The 27,000-nt window shown below is 56.6% G+C and overlaps 1 protein-coding gene across 3 annotated transcripts; it reads right to left on the bottom strand.

Moving 5' to 3' along the window:
- Window positions 1-1,774: 1,774 nt before the first annotated feature.
- Window positions 1,775-27,000, bottom strand: PAK4 (p21 (RAC1) activated kinase 4). 3 transcript variants are annotated; one of them, XM_027855445.1, is made up of 9 exons: window positions 26,908-27,000; window positions 7,683-7,924; window positions 5,691-6,194; window positions 4,987-5,421; window positions 4,472-4,605; window positions 4,153-4,279; window positions 3,549-3,674; window positions 3,098-3,232; window positions 1,775-2,892 (listed from the first exon to the last, which is right to left on the bottom strand). In XM_027855445.1, exons 2-9 carry the CDS (start codon window positions 7,884-7,886, stop codon window positions 2,737-2,739), a joined length of 1,821 nt encoding a protein of 606 aa, XP_027711246.1. In that variant the 5' UTR covers window positions 7,887-7,924; window positions 26,908-27,000; the 3' UTR covers window positions 1,775-2,736. The 3 variants fall into 3 exon arrangements, with proteins under 3 accessions (XP_027711246.1, XP_027711248.1, XP_027711247.1); XM_027855447.1 differs by lacking the exon at window positions 26,908-27,000 and adding an exon at window positions 25,592-25,638; XM_027855446.1 differs by lacking the exon at window positions 26,908-27,000 and adding an exon at window positions 15,156-15,349.

Raw genomic sequence — 27,000 nt, 5'->3', positions numbered from 1 at the left:
GGGTGGAAGGGGAGTTACTACACCGAGTGGAGTTCATTAACTATTAGAGCTGAAAGGAAATTTAGGGATTATCTAACCCAAGTGTCTCATTTTACAACTGGAGAAACTGAGGTCCAGAAGAGGCATTTGTGTAAAGTAACATAGTAAACAGCAAAGATATGATTTGAATTGGGGTCTTCTGACTCTAAGCCCAATGCTCTTTCTCCTTATCATCCTGGTGGTGGGGCTCAACAGCCCCTCTAAATTGTGCCCGTCAACTTGTGAAACTAGAGTGCCACCAGTGGAGACAATTACAACCTGCAGGGGGCGCCAGAGCCAAGGGAGAAACAGATCCACAGGGTATGTGTGTATGTGCCTGTGTGTGGGATGTGAGAGATGCAGGGTAGGAAACAGGACCTGCTCCATGACCTAAAAGGCACTAAATGCCGGGAAAGAGCCCAGGACTGAGAACGCGGAAGTGGGCTGCTTTTTCTGGAGCTGATCTTGATCACTTGTTAAGTGAATCACTTCTCCAGTCAGCCAATCATTTTAATGATGGATTAATCATTTGTTGATTAATCAATCAACCATCGATAGTAAATGCCCACTGTGTGCTTCAGCAGGAAAGGTTTGAAGGAGATGGACTCAAGATCTGGGGCTCCAGCCAGTGGGAACCGCCCAGGGAGGGGGCCTTAGCCAGGCGGGGCCAGGACCTCTGTGTGGACAGGGCCACGGAGGGGACGACGGCTTATACGGTGGCGTTTCACCTCTGACCCTGTGTGACGAGAGACCTGTCACTGGCACTCTGAGCCTCAGCCTCATCCGATATCTGCACAACTATCCAGGGTCGTAGGCGCTGTCGTGATGGTCACTCTCAGGCCCACCCCTCCTCGCTGAGGGGGTCACACAAGGGGACGTGGGTTGTTCTCTCTGGCGTGACCTACTGCCAGTCCCATTTCACCAGGCAGAGTCCATTAGCTAATTACACAGTTCCAGTAGGGAACCTTTCTGAAAAATGTGTGACTCACAAAAAAAATGATTCCTTCGTGGAAGCCCAAGGCACAAAGGAATCTCAGACATCTAGGCCAAAGCAGTCATTTCACGGAGGCAGAAACTGAGGTTCAGAAAAGCCTTGGCCTAAGACTCCCCAACCAAGGGGAATGAGGGCCATCGCTTAGTGGGAAGAGCTCACTCTGGATGTGGGTTCATTTCCATCCTGGCTTTGACACCAGTTATGGGATCCAGCCAAGCCACTCGACTTCCAAAGGAGGTGGACGGTCCTGGCGCTGGCTTCCTTAATGATGTGGAAGGAAAGGGCTTTGTGTCCTTCAGTACCAGGGACTGAGCTGGAAAGCGAACCCCTGCTCCCACACTGGTCACTGGTCAGCCTACAAGCTCATGGAGCCAAAGGACATGTAAAGTGGGGGCCCCAAGGTAAGGTAGGCTTCAGACTGGAAGAATGGGATTAAAGAACTAGGCACATCTTTGCCGAACTGCTCCATCTTGAGGCCAGGTCATATCAACTGCACTCCTTAGAGGGCTGGTAGAGTTAGCTTGGATCCCATATGAGCCTTCCTGGAAACCGTCCGGAGGTCCTGGGGCCTGGGCTGCTGAAGCTGGCCAACCTCCCCCACCCCGCCAAGTGCACATCTTCATCTCCAGGTGATCCCACCTGGCTACACTGCGGGGAGGGGGCACAAAGGAGAGACAAGACAATGACTTGTTTCCAACATTCCTTCCCCTCGGCCCACAGTCCCATCCCAGACACCCACACTCAGCTACAACTTTTCTCAGAAATGCAGGAAAACATTTTAATTGTAAAACTAACTGGGGGTCCAGGCCTGCAGCATGGCTTCCCAAATCCAGGGCCCTGGCTCCTGGAGGACCCCTTTATGGGGCCCAGGGCCAAGAGTTTGTTATGAAATGACAATATAAATAGCTTTTTTTTTTTTTAAAAAAAAGAGGGTCCCATAGGAGCACAGTAGTATTCTCAACAAAGGCCAGAGGAGAAAGGCTCCCCGAACCTGCCTGTCATCAGACATCAGCAGAAGGAGAGGCAGGCAGATGCAGTCGAATTCAGGCATTCCCCGTCGGCCTCCCAACTGGCTTGGAGGTGGGAAAAGGAAACAGGTTTCCACACACTTAGTATGTCAACATACATTCACACCAGCCAGCCAGACATGCACACACAAAAGCCCCAGAGGCAGGCAAAGTCCAAGCATCCATTGCAAACATGACAGACACACATCACGGTGACCCAAGAAACATACGCTCTGACAGAGACTAGCCACGAGCGGAGGGCCGCGTGGCTCTTCCGTCCACCCCAAACAGCCGTTTCCCGCGGGGTTGGCTCCCAGGAGCCTCAGCACCCCTCCGCCTGGGCCGGGGGGATGGTCTCCTGGCTGCAGATTTCCAGTGTCAAGCCAAACGGCCCCTGAATCGAGGCAGAGGTGGGGATGGGGTCTCCACCCCGAAAGGAGACCCGTGACGCCCTTGCTTCCAAGTCATTATTTAAAAACATCAAAAATCAAAACTGAAACTCAGTAGTTGAGTTCCCCAGCAGGGTCTGAAGGAGCTGTCCAGTTAGGGTGCCCCTGCCAGGAGGCATCTAGCAAATGTGAGAGGGGAAGCCGGGCGCGGGGTCGCTCCGTCTTCCTCTCCCCTGCTGCCCGTGTGGAGGAGTCCGTCTCCCAGGCCAGGGGCACCTCCCTCTGAGGCGCTTCTTTGGTTAGGAGAAGGGCTGGGGGCAGTCCAGTCTCATCTCATGCGATTCTGGCGCATGAGGGGGACGATGCTGGCCGGGGGGCCCGCCTTGCCCAGGAAGGGGTGCTTCAACAGTTCACTGGCTGTGGCTCTCTGCGCTGGGTCCCGCACAAGCAGGCGATCCAGGAAACCCTTCAGGGAAGGGGAAACCTGCAGGGTCGGGGGAGACAGTGGGCAGGATGCCAGGGCCTGGGCCCACGCGGCTCTACTTTCTGTCCCTCCTAAGGGCTGCACCCCCCTGCCCTCTCCTCAGCGTCTGTATGTCTCTCTCCATTCCCAGGGAGGCTGCTATTTCTAGCTGGACCCCCAAAGGCATCTCTCTCTTGGGGGAGGAATGTCAGCCCAGGGCACTTACCTTGTGCAGGTTTTTCAGCTTAGGGGGAAGATTGTCCCGGATCATCTTCATGGCCTTCAAGGGCGGCTCGTTGAAATATGGGGGCTCTCCATCCACCATCTCAATGACCATCACTCCCAGGGACCATATGTCCACCTGGGGAGAAGGGAAGACAGATGCCTTGGCCGAGGGGCAGGGGACCGGCCCTCGGCGGGATGTGGAGACAAATTGACCTGTTCTTTCTCCTCAGGCCCACCCCCCAACCCCGTTCCACAGAGGGCCCTCCTCCCACAGCCTCCTGCTGCCCAGGCCTGGGTCAGCCCCTTGTGTGGAAGGATCCAGGAGGGTTCTGTGCCTAAAAAGGCTGCTTCCTCCCTTCGCTGAGGACCACAGTGGCTGGGCACAGGGGGGCTCATACGTCGCGTGGCTGGGGGCAGGGACGAGGAGTCCCAGGGGCTGTCTCGGCCCTCACCTCAGGCCCGTAAGGCAGGCGGGAGATGAGCTCAGGAGCCATCCAGTAGGGAGTGCCCACCAGGGACTTCCTCCGAGGCACCTCCTTGTTCACCTGGGCGCAGAAGCCGAAGTCAGACAGCTTCACCTGTGGGGAGGAACGGACCGAGGAGAGTCAGAGGAAGCCAGGAGGCAGCTCTGGGCTGGAGGGGAGGGTCACAGAGCCCTTGGCACACACTGGAGGGACATGAGTCCTTGTCACCATTTCACAGATGAGGAGACTGAGGCTCAGGTCTGGGGCACTCAGTGCCTCAAGTGGGATTTGAGCCCAGATTTTCCTGGCTTCAAACCCAATTAAGCACACCACACTGCCTCCAAGGAGCCCACCAGGAACCCGCCCCCTTCCACAGGGTCTGAGGGAAGGACCTAGTGTCCCTGTTCTAGGCTCTAAGTCTAGGCCCCTGGATTTGCTCAAAGAATCCACAATGGGCTGGTGATCTTTTCAGGATTCCCCCTCCCCGGCCCCTGGGACTCCCCTGGGCCAGGACATGTACTGAGGGCACCGACAAATGGTCTGGCTGCTGGGGAGGGGGCTTTCTCAGCCCCTCGACATGCCCCTGGCATACCCGCCCGTCGTGGGTCAGCAGGATTGAGTCGCTTTTGATGTCCCGGTGGATCACGCCCTGGGCATGAAGCACAGACAGAGCCTTCAGGACAGCAAGGCACACAGCGGCAATCTGCTCCTCATTCATCCTGGGGAAACAGTGAGACCCCTGCCTGAGGGGGAGGCCATCTCCAGCCTCAGGGGCCCCTGCTCTGAGCCTGCTCCCCGCCCCTGCCCTTGGGAATCCTCTCCAAGGGAAGGGCTGGAACAAGAATGAGGAAGGAATCAGAAGAAGGACGAAGCAGGGAAAGGCTGGGGCGGGGGGGCTGTCCCCATAATACCTGGTGTGGGTGACAATGTCCGTGAGGGCTCCCCCTTCCAGGAACTCCATGACCACCCAGAGCTCGTCCCCAACCAGGTAGCTGTTGTACATCTCCACCACATTCTCATGCTGGTAATCGCGCATAATGACCACCTGGGAGAGAGGGCGGGAGGGGACCCAAGGGACCCTGGGTCAGGGGGCTTGAGGGAATGGGAGAAATGGGGCCCACCTGCTTCCCAACACTGTCTCATCTGGTCCAGGCCCCATCAGGGAGAGCCACGGTCTGCCTTAGAGAGGCCAGCAGGCAGAAGGCTGGTGTACGTCCAGAGAGAACAGCGGCCTGGGGCTCTGTGTGACAAGACGCTGGAGAGAGGGGCTGAGCAATAAGGCCCGGAGTCCAGACGGGCCTGGAAGCCTGGCAAGCCTGGAGGCAGCCTGACTGCGGAGGGCCCCAATGCCACCTGGAGGGGCCCAGATTCAGTCTCCATGGGTGCCTCTACCCGGGGGCCCTCCCTCATCCTGATAATTCCCCACCTCATTGAAGAGCAACTCTCGCCGCTGCTGTTTCCGAAGATCCATCTTCTTCACGGCGACCAGTTTGCCGCTGCTTCGGACCGTGGCGATACACACGATGCCCGTGGAACCCTCGCCAATCTTGATGAAGTTGTCCAGATAGGACCGGGGGTCGCCTGGGTCCACCACAAGCTGCAGTGCGGCTCGAAACTGTTCATGGGACACCCTCTGGGGTTCCCTCTGGGGCGAGCGGGGTCCAGACGGAGGCATGGCTGGCTGGGCCGAAGGAGGGGGGAGCACACGAGAGGCCAGCTGGGGTTCTGAAGCGTGGGGGCTCAGGGTACCCGGGGCGGGGGCAGGCTCGGGGCCCTGGGCAGCACGGGGCAGCGGCTTGGAGGAGTGTGGAGGGAGGCCTCCTGCAGAAGGACCATTAGGGGCAGGATTACGGGGCTCTCCCTAAAACAGAAAAGAGAGATGTGCCAGGTCAGCAGAGAGCTCCCCCAAGCCCTCCAACCCTGGAGCAGCAGAAGCGAGTCCTCTGGGCCCCAGACTCCCTGGCTGATGGTGAACAAACAGATGAGAGATGGAGGAGGGGAAAGGAAGGGAGGGGGCAGGGATGCTCGAGGCAATAGCAGCACCTCTCATCAGGGGTGGGGAGATTTTGGAAGACACTGCAGAGGGACTGGGCAGTAGGGGAGTGTATAGAGAAGGGCTGCCTTGGTTACCTGGGGCCCCGTGCCCCTCGGGGGGTGGTCCGAATCAGCACGCGGGTACGTGTTAAATGGCCTTCCGGCCGATGACTTCACCCCACCTCCTGGACCTGGGGGCCGTGGGGTCCGGACGTCAGGCCCCGACAGGGGTCGTTTGTCCCGGGGTGGCTGGGGGCTCCCTGGGTGGCCCGGAGTTCCCTCCCCCGATGACTTGGGCCTCTTCTCCGTCCCGTCCCGCTTAGCCTCGCCGCCGCCACCGTGGTCCCTGCGCCCAGCTGCTCGACTCCGGCCCTCCGCGGGACCCCTGCCCCCAGGCTCCGGGTGTCCCTTCCCCTGGGCCTCAGCTAGCCCATTCTCTTGGTGAGATGTGGCATGGTGTGGGGCTGGAGGACCCAGCAGGGGCGGGGGAGGGCTATCCCGCCGAAGGGAGTTGGAGCGGGTCACGGACATGTTCTCAAACTCGTCCAACAGCAGCGTGAGGGCCCCATCCTTCGAGCCCTTGCTCCCCCGAACGATGGTCTTAGGGTTCGCCAGCCGGAAGGGTCGGGACGTGGAGGAGGAGGTAGGAGAGGAGCGTGCATCCGACATGGGAAGTGACACAATGGAACACGTGTGTGCACAGAGACAACACAGAAACGAAGAATGAGATGTCACATGGCAATGACATGGCCCTCTGAGAAATGGGTGCACTTGGCAGGGAAAGCAGCGCCCAGAAGGGTCTCCCCAGAGCCCCCGCAGAAGGAGGACCACTGCCCGCCCACCCACATCCTGGAGGGAACCTCAGGCAGTTCCAAGTCTGTGTTGCAGGATTATTGGAGCCCTCTTCCTCCTCTTCCTCCCTGTTTCCTGTCTGTGTGTGTGTGGGGGGGGGCAGTGGGCACCTGAGATTCCCAAGGCCTCCAGTTACAGGGAGCAGCTGGGTGAGGATCAGGGCCTGGCTGAGGGGTCTCCCTGCCCCTTTGGAGCAGGCAGACATTCACCCTCTGATTTCAGCCACATTCTTCCAACACGGGGAGATGAGAAACACAAGCTAGATGATGGGGGGCAGGGTGACGAGCAGCTTCAGAGGAGGGGCCTGAGAGGGCAGTGGAAGATTCACAGCATGGAGAGGAATGGAGGTTCCAGAGGGTCTACACCAGGGACACCCACTGGGCTAGGCTGGACAATCAAGGCCCCAGAGATATGGACAGAGAGTGGCAAGAACTTGGCTCCCCATGTGGGCCTGAGGCTGGGGCAGGGCCGGCCCAGGGAGAGAACCGATTCCTATAATGTGACTGAACTTGACAGAACCGGTTGGTCAGGACCAGCAGCACCCTGGGAAAGGCTCCCAGGCCTGGTGGGAGAAGGAGGGGAGGGGTGTGGCCTACAAGGCGGGGCCAGCTCTGACCTCCCGGGCAGAGCTAAACTTCATCCTGGTGAAGGCCATTTTCTCCCCCTTTGCAACCCCTAGGAGGAAGTCTGAGTTGGGGAAGGTCAAAGGGAGGAGAGCAGCAGGCATGGGAGCTGAAGGGCTGGGCCCCAGGAGGGAAGAGCTGGGTTCAAAGTCTGGCCCCAACAGGACTGGCTGCATGGCCATGGACAAGTCATTCCCCCTCCTCAGTTTGCTCATCTCTGAAATGGGGCTCATCTGCTCTTAACAGGCACCAGGGTTGGAACGATAACTATGATCTCAACGATATTTCAAGGATTACAAAGAGTTTGGAGCAGGCAGCACTAATACTGGGACCATCCCATTTTACAGACAGTAAACTGAAGCTGCGAGGGGATTCCCCAAGCCTGTGAGTGCCCTTTCCTGCACATTAGCCCCTGACCTGCAGACAAGCCTGCCCACAGGAAGGCACCCGTCATGCACGAAGGCCTGACATTCAGGGCAGGGGGGACCCTGTCAGTTCCAACGCCTCGTGGGCACAGTATTGACAGATCAGGGGTCCCTCCCTTGTGGCCACCAGGATCGGGGGGCTGGGCTGGGCCCAGCAGAGGCGTAGGGGAGCCAGGGTACACGCCTACCTTAGGGGCCCCATGCTGGATGGCGGTGATGCAGGCAGGGTCAATGAGGGGCTTGGGCCGCCGGGCCGACTCCTCGATGAGCCCCTGCCACTGCCGAGGCAGCCCCGTGAACTTCTGCTCCCGCTGGTCGAAGCCCGTGTGCACACGGTGCTCGAAGTTGGACGGGGCTGAGATCTCCAGCCTCTTCTTCTTCTTCCCAAACATGGTGTGCGGGTGTCGTCACCGTGTCCCAGCTACCAGGCCTGTGAGCAAGGGAGGCAGAATCACCGGGGCGCTTCCTCCAGGAAAGGCTGGACAGGACAGCCCCATCCTCACGAGGTCGAGGCCAAGCCTCCCTTTTCAAAGCCCTCGACTGCCTCTTATCGGAGACATCACAGGGGTCGTGGGCCAGAGGCAGGGCTGGCCTAGCTCCGTTTTATAGAGGAGGAGCCCAAAGGGTCCTGGCTGGACTGACATTAACCTGCACCCCAGCCCACCCCACGTACACTGCGAGAGCCTCAGGTGGGTGTCAAGAGTCAGAGGGGAAAGGAGAAGGAACACCTGAGCTGGGCTGGACACCCAGACAAGGACCCACCGGAGATGCCACGGCCAACCCTGCGAGGACAGGCAGCCTGGGCGCCTCCCCCCCACACACCTCCTTTTAAAGGCAGGTGGGACCGCATCTTTGCCGGCATCCAAGCAGCTGTGTGCCTGTCTGGGATGCGGTCCACGCGTGCACCCATATGTGTGCCTGTGCTGTTGCCAGGTCTCAGGCAGAGCAGTGGCCCTCTCCTGTGCCCCAGCCCAGGTCTCTCTCAGTCCCTGCCAGTCAGTGCCCGATGCGGCCCCCAGCAGCGGCACCATCCTGGGGGACCGGTTTGGCTGTGGGAGCTGCTGGGGGTGGGGCAGGCTAGGCCCAGGCAAGGGAAGGAAGGCTGACTGGTCAGTGAGCCAAGGCTATCGGTGGGCAGGGATGGGGCCTCCGTGGTCCAGGAGAGGGCCACAGACTTTCTTCCCAGCCCTGACTGCACCTCCCTCCCCTTCTGTTCTGAGGCCCAGCCATCAGTCACCTGCAGGCCCTGTGGCTACAGTCAGCCCCCTCAGTCCCCACAAAAGAGTTTTCAAAGCATTTTGCCATGACTGTCACCGTAGCTGAGCCCATGTTCCTAGGGGATGAGAATAAGGGCCAAGAAAGTGAAGGAAGGCAAAAAGAAGGCCAGCTCGTCCCGGGGAAGGCAGATCTGGGGGAGAGCTTCCTGGAGGAGCAGCAGGCAAGCAGAAAGGCCAGCCTCAGCGTACTCTTGGGGTCTGGCTGGGCACTCCCTGCTCAGGCCTGCCAGTGAAAGTTCCGAATAAACACAGTGCCACGTGGGGGCCCAGCCTGCCAACTTATCTACCTCCTGCCAGGCAGTTCCGCTCCCCTTTCTTCCCTTCCCCTTCTCGGCCCCATCAGAGGGACAGCGAGCCCCCCACTGTCACTGGGGGAGCCTGGTAGGAAGCTCGGAGAGCCACACCTCCGGATATTTGTCCTAGTGCCCCCTCCCGTCTGCAGCTGGACAGATGGACACAAACAGAGGAACTGAGTGGGTGGAGTATATTTACAGAAGCCTCATCCCCATACCCTTAGCAGCTGAACCCAGAGACCAGGACTATGTGCAGCCCACCCCCACTGCACTGTCCTCAGACACCCACCCAAATGCGCCACACCTCAGCCTCCAGGCTGCTCCTAGACCTTAGGATCCCAAGAGCCCTCCTGGGGTTCCCACACATGACCCCCCTGGCCACCAAACCCTCAGCTTAAAGGAACAGAGAGCTCCCTCTCGTTCCCGAGTGCCCCGGGGCCTCCAGGCTCCCACCTGCTGCTCTGGAGCCTGTCTCAGCTCCTCTAGACTGCAAGGCCCTTGGCAGCCAGAGGCTACACCTCACTTGTGTCAAGAGATCAATGCCCACCCGGGGTGGGATTCTGGGACAGCTGTCGCTCTGGTGTGTGTATTCCCAGCCTGAGTCCAGGAAAGTCAGCTCCCACCCTCACAGAGGGGTTAATCTAGGCTTCCCTTCCCACACCAGGCACGGGTCTCCAAGGGCCCCTCCCCCCCAGTCCCCAGCCTTCAGGCCTTATCAGCAGTGAGGGCCAGGCCCCTAACACAAACAAGAGGGAGGAAGAGCCCTATAAAAGCAGGAGCCTGAAAGTAGGTGGCGGGAGGGCAGGAGAAGTGCAAGGAGGAGGCTGTTTTTCTATTCCACCTAGAAGGGTTGGAGCTTCCAGAGCAGGGGCGGGCAACCTGCAGCTTCCAAGTTTGGATTCAATCAAAGGGCTGCACACTTGAGGACCTAGAGGGCCCCATCCCTAGCAGGCTCCCCTGGGAAAGTGCTCCCAGGAAACAGGAAGCCCTCGACAAGAAGTCTGAGGACACCTCCTGAGAGGAAAATTGTCCCAGGCTCTCTAAGTCCAGGGGCAAGGGGACGGCTGGATGGGCAGAGGTCCCTCCTGGCCTTCTGGGGCCCAGCTGGAGTCTCTCTACCTCCTCAAGGCCCACTATGGCTCTTCCCCCAGCCCCCAATCTCTACCCAAGATGACCCTGGGTTGGGGGAGTCGGTTGAGGTCTCCCAATGAGGGGTTTGGGGGCACAGGCCAGGGCCACTCCTGCTCAGTCTCCTCAGGATGCATAAGGCACAAGGCCTTTCACATCTAGGAGATGCTTAGCAAAGATTTGTTGACTAACTGCTCAGAGGAACGTGAATCTGAGCGTGCCCAGGGTATAGAAGGCCTCCAAAAGTTTGTCTCCATCTCCCAGCTGGAAGGCCATCTGGTCCAAGTTGTCTCAGAAAAAGAAACCTCTCTGCACTCCATAAGACAGATGACCCTCAGCTGCCACATGAGGACCTCCATGGAGGAGGAAGCTCCACTCAGCAGCAAGCTTGTCTGCCCATCTCTCTGCACACAGCAGAATGAGTCTGTCTCACAGGTGACAGCCCTTCAAACCCCTGAAGAGTTCTCGTGCCCGTCCAGGCTAAGCATCCTTAGCTCCCTCCAACGACCTTCATGTGGTGTGACTTTGAGGGGCTTTCCTGAACGTGGTGGTACACGCCGCCCTTCACCAGTCCTGGGCCCTTCACCAGGCCTGGGCACCCCCGAGCCTCCTCCCGCTGTGACTTCATATTCAGCTACTGATAAGTAAAGCCCCCTGGACATTTTCAGATCAACTTTCATTTTACACTTCTGAGGCTGATTTTTTTAAGCCCCAGTGTGAACAATGACATTCATCCCCATCAATCTCTCTCATTCGATTTGACCCAAAAGACATCGGCAGCCACACTGATCATTTTCAGTCTTAAATGCTATCCACAGTGACTTTTGGTGATCTGGGAAGTTCACAGGCATACCACCTATTCCTTAACCATGTCACTGACAAAAACACCAAAAAAGCCCAGGGCTCTGCCCAGATCCTTGGAGACCTCCATGGGAGAGTTCCTTCTAGGCCAACTGAAACCATGAATGACCCTCTGAGAGTCCAAACGCACTCACTGTGTTCCTGTCTAGTCCCATCTCTCCAGTGTCCACAAGCATAGCAGGAGAGACTGTTGGGGGCCTGATGGCCCCCCGAGGGAAGCTGCACCTGCAGCACCCCCTGGATCTACCAATCTGGTAACCCGGGCAAAGGAGTAACCAGGGCCTGTCCCATCCTGGATGAAGCTGTGCAATGTTGGTCCTCTATGGTCACTACCTTCTTAAGAAGCTCTAGAATTTGGTCAAAGGTAAGATCACTGGCCTCCAGTTTGCAGATTCTACTTTCTTCTCAATGTGGAAAACTGGAGATGTCTGTGCTATGGCAGTGCCCTGGCGCTCCCCTGGCCCTCCATGATCCCTCCAAGGTCAGTGGCAGGGGCCCAGCAGTGACCTGCATCTGCCAGACCTTTCAGGACCCCAGGATGGAGTTCTGCCAGCCTGGGGGCCCAGCCACGGCAGCTCAATAAGCTCGTGATGGCAGATTCCTATCCGCCATTTTTGTTTTGATCCAGAGATCACCCCCCCCCAAAGGAAGCCTTCTTGCCATCACCAGCTCTCTCTGTCCAGTCCAGCAGGAACTTCAGGCCCACCCCTTCTTCCACCTGCCCCTGTCTGCTGCCCTCAGCTTTCTCAAGCCGAGCTCCACACACAGGCCATCCTCTGGCCCTCTGGCCCTCTGCTCTGGGCTCCTGGGCTCACTTCATTAGCTGCGCCTGCTTCCATCTTCTGTCAGTGACTTCTGAAAAGCTAAGTTGGTTGGGGAGTTTCCTGTGCAGTGACATCCATCTCAGATCTCAAAAGTATTCTGGAGACCTTAGCCAACAAATTGTCCCACTGCCCACTATGGCTCATCGATTCACAAAAAACAAAGAAGGATGTTTTTAATGGTTGTCACCAGGCCAACTATTCAGATTCCCCAAGTTACATGGAACACACAGAGACTGAACCAGGGAGATGTACTATGTGTGGGAACAGGAGGAGGCGCGTGTCACCCCCACTGTCTGTCAATGGGACTGATCCTAGGACGCGCTCCATGACCCTCAACTCCAGGCTCCCAACCTTAGATTTTTCATCAATCACAATAAGGAATTATTTTATCCACATGTTCAATAGAATATCAAACAGGAGAAGACTAGTAGCAAGCTGGTGGATTGTCCCAGGGCCATTTCTATCTGAACCCCATCAAAAAGCTGGCAACAAGTTCATAATGATACCTCATGTTTCGAGAGAACCCAGACATACAAATCTACAAATTTCTGCACAACAACTCTGTGAGGCTGTGAGGCTTGGGAGGGGGAAAGGTCTTGCCCAGGACCATTAAGTGCCTAGGAGAGCTAGGATTCTAAGCCAGCTTTTCTGACCCCAGACTAAGCGTGGCCTCTCCAGAGGAACCAGGGACTCCTTATGAGGTGGGGCAACAGTCAGCAGCCAGAACTGGGACTTGACCAGTTGCGGTCATGAGGAAGATGCAGCCTCTCCCCCTACAAACCAAAGCTCCCCGTTCTTTCCCTCCACTGGCTGACAGCGCCTCGGGCAGGTGAGAGGCTATCCTGCAGGATACCCGCCTTTGGCCCCAGGAGGCCCACGGGACATCAGGGCCAGGTCCACTATGGCCTGCTGCTTGTTTCTGTACAGCCTGCAAGCTAAGAATGGTTTTGAACACTTTGTTTAAAAGTATAAAAGTCATCCTTAGCTTATGGGCCATACAAGAATGGTGGCACTGGTCTGGGCACCCTTCACAAACTGCTCCCAATTCTAGTGTGAGGACAAACAGAGAAATGATCACAGAATCCAATCATTCTTGAGCCGGAACGGCCCTTGGTGATCAGACAGCCCAACCTAGAGCCCAGAGAAATCCCCACGGACATTTCCGGGACAAGTGGCCCTGCAGCCTCGGCTTGCCCGCCTTTGGACAGGTCTTCGGGGCCACCACCTCCCAAGCCAGCCGCCTCAAGCCTGAGTCTGACTCCCTGGAAACAAATCCTGGCCCTCTTTCACCAACACCTGAACCAGTGCCGCCCTGCCAGTCTCCTCTCAGAGGCCAACTGCCCCCAATCCCTCCAACGGCTCCTCTGTCCCAGCCTAGGGTACCTCCTCAGCAGGGGCACTCTCCAGGATATCAGAGTGCCCAGGAAGCTGTGGCGCCCACAACCCCACACAATACTCAGATGTGCTTGGACCAGGGCACGGTACAGGAGGATGACTTTCTCCACGGAACTGGGCATCTCTCAACGCTGCCCGGGGTAAGTGGCCAAAGGACATGAACAAACACATGCTCTCAGGAGCCACATCCAATACCAGCAACCCGGAGAAGAGCCTGGAGGATGTGCCCGCTGCCCTCTTCTGTGGGCACAGCACACACTACTGGGCTTGGCTGAGGGGGTGACTTTGACCTGTTTTCCCTCTCTCTGGGATTAGCTGGTCACCCATTCATTGGGATAAAATGCAACAGGGTCTAGGTCGTCATGCGTCCCACCTTGGTGAGTTTAGACAAGTCCCCTGAGAATCTTGGAGCTGGAGGAGACCTCCCAGGGTCTAAGGCAAGCCATAGCCGAACACAGGAAGCCCTCCAGGATTGCCGTTCCTGGAGCACTCCCACTGGGACATGGTTCTTTTCCCAGACAGAGCTGAAGCAGGCTTCATTGTAACTTCTCTGGCTCCTGTCTGCCCTTCAGGGACAAGCAGGCCAAGGACAATCTCTTACCACATGACAACGCTTCAAATACTTGAACATAAGTGAAAATGGCCCTCCTGAGCCTTCCCTTCTCTGAGTTAAACATCCAATCCTCCTGTCATCCTCCCAACAGTGAGGGAGGGGACTGGACCAGATGACCCCTCAAAGTCTCTTTGAGCTCTGATATGCTATTACTGAGCCTTCTTCTTTACAGGAAGCCACGGAGGCAGAGAAAAATGGGGGTTAGTCCTAAGAGGAAGGGAACAGACCCCTTCTGAGGGGCTGAACTGAGCCCAGACCTAGACCGATCTGAGATTTTCTTTGCTCTAATACAGGCCTTGTAGCCCAATTATCATAAGTAGTGACTCTTTCCTCAGCCCATTAGTATCACTAATAATAACGAAGGACAGGTGAGGATAGGAGAGGAAAGTTGCTGGACCACCCTCTTTCCCCTTCCCCCTGCCCTTCCACAAATGCTCAAGTAACACAAAGGACTTCTCTCCTCTATCCTGGAGGTAAACAAGAAGTCAGGCCCAGTTACGAAGGGCCCGAAAGACACTGGAGCCCTGAGTGCCTCTTACAGTCCAGGAGGCCCCTATCTGGGGCTGGGACCACACCACCCAGCTCTCCTGAATTTCCTTCTGGTGACTGACTGCCCCCCCCTCCACACCACACATCACCCACACCTACACCACTTTCCAAACTCAGGCCTAAGTGGAGGCCTGGAGGACTCCCAGCAGCCTGGGCCAGCCCTACTTTTCCTGCCCAATAATAAACTGCCTCCAATCACGATCCTGGTAATAGCAGAGATCCAAGGCAAACACAGAGAACTGGGGGACGGCTAGGGAGGTCTCAGGTGGCAGGAAGGAAGGCCTGGAACTCCATCCAGGAGCAGCTGGGGGTAGACATAGAGAGGGTGCTGAGCCATCACTCCCCAGTGGGGGCCCAGCACAAAGGAGACTTTTCTCAGAGCCTCAGCAGGAGGCCAAGGCTTTGATTCCCACAACAAGTATGTGAGGAGAGAGATCAGATAAACTTCATTCATTCTAGTGAAAGATGAGGAAAAGTAAAAATAAGGTCCTCCCTCCCCCCACCCCAATCAATAGGCCTTTCTCCTCACTACCTACTTCCCTCCTCCCTCAAGGAACAAAGGGAAACAGATAGTACCTTCCCACAAAGGACCAGAAGGTCCAGACCCCCAAGCAGGCAGCACCCGCAAGGCACCGAAAGGTCCTGCCCTCCTCCCCACCCTCTCCCACGAGGGCAGGCACCATCTCTGTCCCTCAGGCCCCACCCTCTCTCTCTGGCTCACCTCCACCTCCCTCTTCCTCCGGCTTTCTTGTTTCCAGTCCAGACAAGGCTGGACCTGAGTGGGGAGTTCAGAGAGGAGGGATCCCAGGTAGGGTGGGCTCAGGGGCCAGAGGGAGCCAGCTCCGCTCTCCTGGCATGTCAGCATCTGAGCCCTGCTCTGGCTGGCTGACCCTGCTCCGAGCGGCCCAGCTCCCGCTCACTCCCCCAGTTTCCCTCCTCAAGGCCTGCCCCCTTGGCAGGGATTCAACCTCAGCTGCCATGGGGAGGCGGGGGCTGGGGAGGGGCCCCAAGCAATCCACGGCCTGAGTCAGATTCCCTGCTGTTTGTTGCTGCCCAGAAGGGCGGCTGGTCCTGGCTAGGGCAAAGAGAGAGAAGGTGACCCCTAGCCAGCTTTCTCTTTATTGCTGGAAGGGGGAACAGGGCTAAAGAGGCAGGGCAGCCCTGTGTTGAGAGAGACAGACAGACAGACAGACAGAGTGTTTATGTGTGAGGGGGCACGGGCAGAGGGAGTGTCCTGACAGTTAGAAAGGTACAGAGCCAGGGGGCCAGACAGGAAGGGAGGTCCGGCGGGCTGGCCAATGAGATGGCTCTGCTTCAAACAAACTGACCAGTGAGATATAGACTGGAGGACAAGTGGCCTGTGGGGAAGGTGAGACAAGGGCCTGGCCTGAGAAAAAGGGAGGGCTGCCATGGGAGGGATGCCATGTTTGCCTCCAGGGAGCCCCCATTTCATACCTCTTCCATATCACAGCCAGCTTAAAGTCGGATCCCAGGAGGGTTAATGACTCTGACACTACCTGGTGCTTAGAGATCCCAAGATGAAAGGCATGGAGGGATGGGCTCCACCCCCGCCAGGTCATTAAGACTCCCCATCTTCTTCTTCCATCCTGACTCACCCAGCAGCAGACCTCATAGATACCGAGGCACTCCCCACCCCAGCTCCGTAAGGACCGAGAAGACATGCCGAGGGAGAAGAGACGAAGGCGAAGGCCACTGAGAACATGGAAGCCCTCTGTCTTTCCTCCCCCTAAGCTGACACAATGAAGATACATATCACTAACTTCCTCAGCCTGACCCTTGCCCGTCATGGCCCCCAGTGGGCAGGGGCAGCGTCTGGGGGAGATGGAATGTCAAGGTCTCAGAGCCACCCTGACTGGGGGTGGGGAAGCACCAGGGGAAAAGACCACTCCCCAAATCCCCCCAGCTATAAGAAAAGCCAGTTGAGGGGCAGAAGTCTGGGCAGGCAGTCTGCAAGTATTTCTTAAATGCTTACCATGTGTCAGGCACTACGTTAAGGGCTGCAGTTAGAAAGAAAGGCAAAAATTCCTTCCCTCAAGACGCATACATCCTAAAGGGCAGCTAACTAGGTGGCCCAGTGGATAGTGCCAGGTCTGGAAGCAGGAAGACCCGAGTTCAAATCTGGCCTCAGACACTTAGCAGCTGGGTGACCCTAGTCAAGTCACTTCACCCTGTTTGTCTCGGTTTCCTCATTTGTCAAATCAGCTGGAGAAGGAAATGGCAAACCACTCCAGTATCTTTGCCAAGAAAACTCCAATTGGGGTCACGGTGAGTCAGACGTGACTGAACAACAAATGTAGGAGAGAACGGGGTAAATAAGTAGGTAACACAAAGTACACACAGTGGAGAAGGGAGCAGAAGACTCCTAGCAGCCAGTGACCTCAGGTAGCTAAGAATGGGAGGGGGAGTGAGTGACACCCGCAGCATCTGGACTAGGCGGTAAGTGGACAGAAGTCACGTGTAAGAAGACCAAAAAGGCGGGAAGGGCCCAAGTTATGCCCAATGACCCGAGCGGATGGGAGCCCCTGTGGCACCTGGAGCAGAGGGGTGACATGGCCAGACAAAGATTCTGAAAAATCACCTTGGCAACGGAGTGGGGGAGGGGCTAGAGTGGGGAGACCAGTTAGACCACTAGTGCTGAGTCCATTCCAGAGGCAGTAAGATGGCGGCTGCATGAGGGGAGGGGAGACATTAGAAGCACAGTGCACAGGGTGAGAGAAAGAAGGACAATGCCAGGAGTGTGGTTCTAGGGGATGCAGCGAGAGGGGAGGACTAGGGCAGCATTGGGGTAGGGAAGCATAATGAATTCGAGATGTCTACAGGACATCCAGCGTCAGATGCGTCAAAGGCAATGGAGGTGAGGTGAGGCTGATAACTCCGCACAGCCCTGCCCCGCTTAAATCCAATTCACCCCAAAGCCAAGCCATATCACCCTCCTGACGTCATCGGCAGTCTTTGAGAACAAAGGACCCAGAACAACAACAGCAGACAGAGGAAGAATGGATGAGGGCCCAGGGCAGAGCCCTATGGACGCCCACAGGCAGTGGGCTGGTTGAAGATACAGCAAAGGGGACTGAGAAGGAGCGGTCAGTCAGAGTGACAGAAGGAGAACTGGGAGAGAGACAGAAAGGGGGGGGGGGAGAGAGAGAGAGAGAGAGAGAGTCCTGAAAACCAAGGCAGAAGAAAGTCTCCATGAGGAGAGGTTGCTCTGGTGTCCAAGGCCACAGAGAGGTCAAGAAGGATGAAAGCACTGGGCAAAGATCACTGCATTGGGCAGCGAGGCCATCACTGGTGGCTTTGGAGAGGGCAATTTCTGTTGAACAATGAAGGCTGAAGGCGGAGTACAAAGGGTTTGGAAGAGAGAGAGAGAGGGGAGGCCATGGAAGCCCCAGCTGCAGACTTTTTCAAGTAGTTGAGCCATGAGAGGATTACAGATAAAGGAAGAGAGAGAGAGTGGGGTGGAATGATCACGTGAGTTTTTCAAGATGGGGAGACACAGGCACGTTTGCAGCTGCAGGGAGGGAGCCAGCAGAGAGGGACAGACTGGCAATGACAGGGAGCAGAATGGCGATGAATGCAGGCACAACCTTTTGGAGAAGACAAGAGAGCACGGGATCCTGGCCTTGGCATGGACAATCCCCGGCCATCAGAACCCTAAGTGAAGGAGAAGACAGTGGGAGAAGCTATCTGAACCATGTGTGATGAAGAGGGGGAGTTCTCCCTGAGCAGCCTCGATCTTTTCAGTAGAAAGGGCAGGGGGAGCACCTCGCAGGACCGGAGGAGAGACAAGAAGGCATAGAACCTAGTGTGGAGAGCGGGACAGCCCAACAGTGCTGCACTGAGGGCCTGCCGGGGGGGAGATCAGGAACTTCCCTCTGGAGTGGACCCCCAAATTCCTTCAGCTCTGTTCAGCAGCACATGAGCACGCTCAGCTCCAGGAAGGACGGCGCTAGGAGGCTGGAGGCTGGCAAGGTGTGTATGGCCGTGGGACCAGAGGCCAAGGCACTGGACAGCAGGACAGTGTGCAGTGGAATTGGTTCATCAAGGGGTCAAGATGGGGAAAGGGGAGAGAGCAGCCCATGCCGGAGTGATGGCCTGGGGCGGAACCAAGCGAGTTTTGTGAAGCACAGCAAAGTGTGGGGCAGTAGAAGATTCCAGTCTGATCAAGGGATTTCTGAGTTTGTGAACTGCGAGGTGAAGGGCAGCCATTGTCACAGAAGAAGGCCAATCTCTGAGTGGAGCTGAGGCAGAAGGAAGGAAGAAAGAGGGCACGGAAAGTTTGAGACTGGAAGTCACGGCACCTGAAGGAGATCAAAAGATATGTGCAAGTCCCTACTCCACAGACAGGGGCTGGGAAGGAGAGAGGTACTGCAGGCAAGAGACCTCTTCGTCAGCGTGCGGAGCATCCAGGAGCGGGCTTTTGGCCTGCTGCCAGGGCTCCAAAGGCTAAGTCGGGGTTTCTGCACGGGAAAAATTCCAAAGCTCTCTCATCACTAGGCTTTGGCCTGAAGAATGCTCCATAAAGATTCTTTCCAGCCCAGCAAATTGGAGAAACCCTCCTAGGCTGGAGATCAGGGTTCATCCCGTCCAGGCTCCTGTCCTCAAACAGGAAAAGGGTGGTGGTGGGAAACAAATGCACCTGTCCCTGAACCTAATTAACCACAGAGCTCCAAATGGCGCCAACCAGAGGGGCTCTGCCCTGCTCCGCCTGCCAGGATGAACAGCCGCCTTCACTGGCCCAGAAATGACCACAGCTCAGCTCAAGGGCTCCCATGGCGCCTACACTGAAATCTCTGATCCCCGGGTGGAGGAAGGGAAGAATAAAGGCAACACCATTTATTAAGTGCCTACTGTGTGGCAGGCCCTGTGCTAAGTAGTACTTTACACATTGTATCCTATTTGATCTTCACAACAACCCTGAGAGGTAAGTGCTGTTATGATCCTCATTTTACACAAGAAGAAATTTCACCGATGTGAAGTGACTTACCTAAGGTGACACAACTCTGCAGTATCTGAGGCTGGATTCCAATTCAGGTTTTCCTGACTCCAGTCCCCTCCCCCGCTCCGGGAAATTCCTTTATATCTATTTGTTCTTATCTGTGTTCATGTTGTTTCTTTTCCAGAGAATCGAACTTGTTCGATTAGGGAGGGGAGAGTGGTAAGAAAGAGAGAAAAGAAAAGAGACAGAGAGGAGGAGGGAGAGAGGGAGAGAGAGAGAAAAGAAGAGAGACAGAAAGAGGAAGAGGGAGAGAGGGAGAGAGAGAAGAGGCAGAAGGAGGAGGGAGAGAGGGAGAGAGACAGAAAGAGGAAGAGGGAGAGAGGGAGAGAGAGAAAAGAAGAGAGGGAGAGAGAGAGAGAAAAGAAGAGACAGAAAGGAGGAGGGAGAGAGGGAGAGAGAGAAAAGGAGACAGAAAGAGGAAGAGGGAGAGAGGGAGAGAGACAGAGAAAAGAAGAGACAGAAAGAGGAGGAGGGAGACAAGGAGAGAGGGAGAGAAAAAGAAGGAAAAGAAGAGAGGGGAGGGAGAGCAGGGCACATTCTGCCAGCACAGCCACACACCAGCTCCACATAAGTCAGGATGTGTCCCAGAGGGACAAGCAGGGGGAGGGGCCAGGACATGGACTCTGGCCCAGTCTCTGTATAAATCAGGCCTGTGGCCCTGTAAGAGCCATCTAAATTACAGGGCTTTGTTTCCTCCTCTTTAAGGCAGCACCAACAAGTCAGTCCAATGTGCATTTATTAAGCTCCACCAGGCACTGTGCCTTTAAGCCCTGGGGACTCAACAAAGACAAAAATGAAACAGTCCCTGCTCTCAGGAGGCTCACATTCTATTGAGGGTGGAGTGGTGACCACCAAATGAATATTAAATTAATCTGAAATACAGTCCTTCCCCAGGGCAGCGCACCAGCAAAGGGCTTCAGGGCATGGCCGGGAACAGGGTTCGCAGGAGATGGCCGCCCACCAAGCATGGTTACCCGCAGGGCCCAGGCTGGTGAGCACTGAGACTGAAGGGGAGGAGTCCAGCAGAGGCCAGAAGAGGAGCACGGTCATCAGAAGAGGGACTGGAGGGGCAGGCCCTGCACATAGAGAGAAGCTGGCAGAGGTGGCTACAAGAGATCCTCTGGGGGGGGTGAGTGACAGTGAAGAACCTGGGGAGAGGAAGGACAGAAGATGGGAAGGGGAAGGCAGGGGCCGCAGAGTTCTGGGAGGCACCTGTAAATCTTACCAGAGATAATGACAGCTAACTACAGAGCACTTTCATGTACTTCATACAAAGTACATTACATACATTATCCTGTTTGAGCCACATAAGCCTGGGAGGTAGAGATGATCATTATCCCTATTTTACAGATGAGAAGACTAAGGCTGGGAGACTGAAGTGACTGCCCTGCCCAGGGCTCAGGGCAACATTTTCTAGGTCTGAGGGAGGATCACGCCGTTCCCCTCACTCTTCCCTAGGCTGCCAGAGTGGAGAACAGGGTCAGTTAAGCTTAAAGCAGGGAGATGGAAGGCAAGAGAGGCACGTGGAAAAGACAGGGATTATGAGGTGGTATGAGGCTGGGGGAATGGTCTAGAGGCTTCCATGGGGGCTGCCAGGGTGGCCTGGGGGGACAGTTCATTTGGCAGAGGAAGTGATGGATGGCAGCCTCCCCTCGCTGGGCTGGCCAGGTCCTCTGCTTTGGGCCCTGGGGTCAGCAAAGGTATGTGAGGAATGGGGGACGCACTGGTACCGGCATCTCAGGCTCCTCCCCTATGTCAGCCCCTCATGCCATCCCACTCAGGAAGCCCTGAGTCCTGAGTCGCCAGCCCATGTGCAAACAGACCTCTCCCCCAGTCCTCCCAGCACCTGGGAGGATGATGAGAATACCAGACACATCCCCTGAAAGGCCTAGCTCCTAGCTCCTGCTACGTGGAAAGCCCCTGGACCAAGGACATGGCATTTTTGTCAGCAAAGAGGCTTTATTCTTGGGTGGGTAATCCCCGTTTGTTGCTAATTAAACTACAAGTTGATTAGCTGAGGAAAACCTTTAATTAGCTCTCGACATAATTCAGGGAAATTATAGCCTCTTCTCCTCTCCCCTCTCCCCCATCAGAGCATGGGGGAGGGAGGGAAGCCCAGAACATTGCTGCAGAGAATCCATCCCCACCCCGCCTTTTTAAGGGGCTCTCAGAGGCTCAGAGACTAGGGACCAGAGATCGAACAAAAGAGTGACTTGACCACAGGGGAACATCTGAAGGGAGGCCTGGGGCAAAGCCTGAAGCTTCATGCAACCAAGTGCTGGGGCTCATCTGATCCGCTGACACCTCCAGCTTGGAGGGGTGGGGGGGGTCAGGAACGCAGCCCAGAGACCTCCATGTGTAAAGCGGCGCTCCACAGCAACCTAGCTCAGGAAGACACATGCGTGCTCATGCACACACATGCGTGCACACATGAAGACACAGAGATACACAGACACACACATCTGAGGGGGAAGTCCACGATTCCTATCAGCCGGTCTTGGCACACCAACCTCCTGTGACTCCTCACTGTTCCAATCAAATTCAACCCCCTTCACCACCATGATTTGGTCCCCACTCCCCTCTTCAACCTTAGTGCTCCCCTGCCCCCCCTCTAGCAAGGACAGCCCCAGGGCTAGTCTGAGTAAGCTGCTGCTGCTGGGCTGTGGCCAATGAGTACCCAGCCCTGCTCCCACCTGATAAGCCTCAGTGGTCTCTGGGGCAGAGACATGACTGGCACTGTGGGCTCCAGACTCAGTCTAGCACACAGCTCCTAGGAGCTGTAGGCTTGGGGCCTACATTGCGCAAGTCCAGAATTATCACTTGGCAACCTCAGCAAAGCCCAGCCTGAAATCACAGCTGGCTAACAAGAAAGTGCTCCCAGAAGGAGGGAATCTCACGAGGAGGGCCACTGAGATCAGCTGCAGGGCAAGAGACTAGCTGGGAGAACTGAGTGGGGGTGGGGGAGAAAGGGAGGAGAAAGGTGCCCTGGAGGTGAGGAGATGGGGGGGGTGGGGCACAAAAACTGTTTCTAGAGCACTCAGGAGAACAATCTCTTAGCATTCCTCACAATAAACAACTCTGGGAAATAATGTGAACAGAATGATCTCATTTTACAGATGAAGAAACTAAAGTGTGAAGCCCTGCTGGCCTCTCCCAAGGTGGGGGGGCAGACTCAGCTCTATTCCCCACCCCACCTTCGGCGAACTTGCTTTGGGCCAGAAGGGCCCAGGTGAGAGCAGACCCAGCCCGCAATCCTGCTTGGTAAAGCAGCAGCTTCCCACGTGGGGGAGGAGAAGGGGCTGCTGCAAGTGTAAGCTGGCCTTCTGACCCAACCTGCAAGGGCCCCGTCACCAGGCCCCTCTCACTGGAGAGGCCTGGGGCTCTCGGGGACCTGCTCTTTTACATGGGTAAGTTGGGGGGGGGCAGGGGCACCAGGATTCACTACGGTATGGAAAGGACAACTCAAGGCAAAGACTAGGTGGTGAGAGTATGTAATGATGAACAACCTAGCTGTGCTGAGGGTGCTCCAAGGGAAAGGGGAGGTAGCTGGTGTCCAAACTGGAGGCATGCCAGTCCCTCTGCCCCTCAGAGCCCAAGGCCTCCTCCAGCTAGCTGGGCAGCAGGGCCCTAAGCCCGAGGCAAAGAGCAAGAGCCCCCTCCCCCTGGAGAACTGGCTCTCTCTGACTCCTTTCTGAGACTTCGGAAGGGCAGCTGTGAGTCCTCTAATTCAGACACCACCTGGGGCGGTCAAAGGACAGGGACAGTCCACAGTCCAGCCTGGGACTAGCCCTGAATGGAAGTGGGAAGAGGTCCCATTTCCCCTGACACCAACATATACAGGAGACAGCTTCCTGCTGGCCAGCTCCGCAATGACCACACACCACAGCTGGGGTAATGGGAATACCAGCTGGCGGGGGACACCCCTGAGGTGGGGGATGGGAAGCAGCAGTGGAAATGGAGTGGGAAATACAGGACCAGGCTAGCAAAATGGGTGTGACCATGGATGCCTGGCTAGGTGACCCAGTGGATAGAGCACCGGGCCCGGAGTCAGAAAGACCTGCTCTTTTATATGGACAAGTTGGGGGGTCGGGGTGCCCTGGGGTTCACTAAGGTATGGAAAGTACAACTCTGTTCAAATCTGACCTCAGACACTTACTGGCTGTGTGACTCTGGGCAAGTCACTTAACCCCTGCATAAAACCGGAAAAGGAAATTGCAAACCACTCCAGTATCTCTGCCAAGAAAACCCCATCGTCCACAGGGTCACAAAGAATTGGACCTGACTTAGAACAAGAATGGGGGCCTGGGAGGGGTAATGTAGCAGCTGGGGGGGTTCTGGAGTGCATGCTGGGTGACCCCTAGGGGGCCAGGCTGGCCCAGTCCTGCCCCACAGCTCCCAGAGCCCCAGACCAAGGTGCAGAAAGGAGCCCCAAGAGATGATCCAGGGATGGCCTTTGTCAGGGCCTCCTTTCCCCACTTGGGAACATCATTTGTTCATTCTCCAAACCTCCACCTCCAAGTCTTCCTGCAGGATGTCAGCCCCTTCAAGCACTGGACAGACAAATGAGCTACCGAGGAGATCTGGCCGGGGGCCAAGCCTGCCCCCGCTGCCCCAGCCTTCCCTACACCTATTTCATATTGCTGTCCAGTGGAAAGAGTCTAGACTCCACAGCTCTGGGTCCAAATGCTACCTCTTATCACTCCCATTAAGCAAATTCCTTGACTTTCGGGTGCTGCTGTCTCATCTGTAAAATGCAGGGGAAGAGCAGTAACTAGGCAGCCCCTGAGGCCAGCCTCTTCTCTGCCCCCATCTAAAATCCCCATCCCCCAGGCGGCCCTAGAAGCAGCTCCTGAAGCTGGCCCCTGGGTCTTGCAAAGATCTCTGGTCCCCCTTGGTGGGGCTCAGGAACAATCCCCTGCTTCAGTTCTCAACCTGGCCACCTCTTCAAGTTGGAGGGGCCCCTGTTTGATCACTGCTGGGCCTGGGCCCCCATCTGAAAGTGAGTCAAAGAACGCCAGCTCTTCCAGGCTCGGAGAGGACCCCAGGGCTTCCCCATTCCTGCCCTCTGTGTTCAGTACAGCCAGCTGAACCCGACTTGGGCCAAGACCCTGACATGGTACTGAGTCACCGAGCAGAGGAGAGGGCCCAAAGGATGGACCCATGAGGGCGATTTTCTGGGGCTTAGGATGAGAAATCGAGATTTCTCTCTGCATTTCAGTGGGATCCCTGGAGCCTGAGTCCCTGGGCCCTCTGTATGGATCATGTTGGGGGCAGGTAGGTGGGGCAGTGGATAGAGCCCCGGGGTTAGGAGGATCTGAGTTCAGATTCGGCCTCAGACACCTGACATTTACTAGCTGTGTGACCCTGGGCAAGTCACTTAACCCCACTACCTAGCAAAAAACCCCCAAACAAACAAAAAAAGAAACCATCATGCTACCAGCAAGCCTCGCAAGCCCCTCCTTCCCAGAGGGCAGGCAGGTCTTCCTGCTCTGGACCCCCCAGAGGCCAAGGTGGCAGCAGCAGCAGGGGAGGGCCCCAGGCCTGCTCCACTCACTGCTTCTCAGTTGCAGTCATTTTGGGTCTTTCAACAGAACTGCTCATCCTCTCTCTGAAGCCCATGGGATGCTAGGAGGAGGTGTCAAAGCATCCAGAGAGCCATGCTGCTCTCTCTAGAAGTCCCCAGGGGCCCCCCTCAGAGTCAGGGGCCTTCAAAAAGAGCCCCAATTCTCAGATAGCTCGCTGCCATGAATCCCTCCCTCCACTACACATAACCCCTAGCAGGGCTTAAAGTCCCACAGAGAGACACAGACTAAGCTGATTCCCTTCCCTACCTTGCCCACCCACACCCCTGGGACAAACGTCCCATAGAAATGCATGCTTGCTACTCCCAGGGATGCTGATTTCCATACAATACCCGGGGAGGCTCTAGCCAGGGTCCAGAGATGATGAACACAGGCTACCCTCTCCCCCTTCCCCTCCTCCACAGCCCCTCCCAGTGCCAGAGGTACACACACCTGCTTTTCTACAAAGCACACTTGAACCTGGGTCCCAGAGACCTACACCTGCCTGTCCCCAGGGCTCAGCCCAGCAGAACCCTCTCTTCTTCCCCAACTCCCAGCTGGTTCTTGGCAGTGACTCACCCAACCCCTCTCCCCAGCCAGGGTCTCCTGGAGGCCAACACTTCCTCCTCCTCCGTCAGATATTACCCTCCCAGGCCCAGCCCTGGTCACACTCAGGCACCCGCCCAGAAAGGCCAAACTCCACTGTCCAAGCAACACCCCAGCCAGCCTGCCCTGAACCCTCCTTCCCCAGGCCACACCCACCCATTCCAGTTCCCTGGAATTCCTCTTCCTCTCCAAGAGAGCTAATCTCCTTCCCCTCCAGAAAGGGGTCAGATAGCCCACAGCGTGAAGGGCCCAGCCCAGACGCCAGGCTGCCAGACACCCAGCCCACTACACCAGCTGGTAAGTCCCCACCCCCAACCTCCACTGAACCCTGCCCGGCCCCACCTCTCCTTCCTCCTCTAATCAATCAAACCGATCAAATCAAAGCAGACTGATCATGCACCTCAACAAAGGTGCCCAGCACTGGGCATACAAATACACATAAGGCCATTCCCTGCCCTCAAGGAGTTTACATTCCTTCGCTACACCAAGAAATACAGAAATCCGTAGCAGCAGGGATTGGACTGGACCTGGGATTTCTTCAGCAAGAGGAAATTCTCTCTCCTCGTACATATCAGCGCCTTCTTGGGACTGCTTAGAGCCCCGGGAAGTTAAGGCACAGCTTGGGGTCACCCTGGCAGGGCAGCCCGGATCAGGACCAAGGTCTGTTCCCGACACCCCCGGCCGCTGCCTCTTTAGAGGGACATCCATGCACACCCATGCATGCATGCACACATGCATGATGCACAGCACACACAACGAACACGCTACCACAACCCACATGCCCAAACACACACATATGCGTGCAGATACCCACATGCATGTGCAGACACACACAGGTCACAAGAGAGGATCAAGTAGGGCAACGTTCGCGGGCAAGGGGTGTGTCTCAGATACCCCTCCCCCTTTCCACGGTGGAGGCGTTAAGTGGGGCCAGGCCCTCTCCCCGCACTCTGGTCAAGCCAAGAGTGGAGGGGGGAGGGAACCTGACTGCCCTCCCTGTTCTCTGACCCCTCACCCCTGACCCCTGGAACCCTGGCTGCTCCCGGATTCCCACGATTACCGCACCAGGTAATGGCCCCGAGTCCCTTAAAAGTTCTGACCATTAACCCGACCCCTCAGGTTCTGACCTTTGACCGCCACACTGGGGTCCCCTCTCCCCCGTACCTCGGCCCCGCCCCCGTCCACCCAGGTGTCGACCTTTGCCTTCCCCACCCCCCACCCCGGCGCCACGCCCCCACCTCGGTGTCCCAGCGTCCACCTAACCCGTCCCCGCCCCCCGATTCTCCAACCTTGTTCGCCGGCTAGGTCGCCGCTCCTCCCGGGGCTCAGTCCCCTCCTCGCAACACCTCAGCTCGCCCAGGCCAGAGCCGCCACCGCGGCCG

Source organism: Vombatus ursinus, unplaced genomic scaffold (genome assembly GCF_900497805.2).
Source record: "Vombatus ursinus unplaced genomic scaffold, bare-nosed wombat genome assembly UNPS02010822.1, whole genome shotgun sequence".
Taxonomy (NCBI): Eukaryota; Metazoa; Chordata; class Mammalia; order Diprotodontia; family Vombatidae; genus Vombatus; species Vombatus ursinus.
This window is presented reverse-complemented; position numbering and strand designations above follow the sequence as displayed.

What these genes read in the sequence shown, in the direction of transcription:
- PAK4 (XM_027855445.1), bottom strand. Translation starts at nt 7,886, where the DNA reads ATGTTTGGGAAGAAGAAGAAGAGGCTGGAGATCTCAGCCCCGTCCAAC. An exon ending in CGAGGGGCACGGGGCCCCAG is followed by an intron (nt 5,422 to 5,690) that starts GTAACCAAGGCA and finishes TTTCTGTTTTAG; the next exon opens with GGAGAGCCCCGTAATCCTGC. An exon ending in GACATTGTCACCCACACCAG is followed by an intron (nt 4,280 to 4,471) that starts GTATTATGGGGA and finishes CTGTTTCCCCAG; the next exon opens with GATGAATGAGGAGCAGATTG.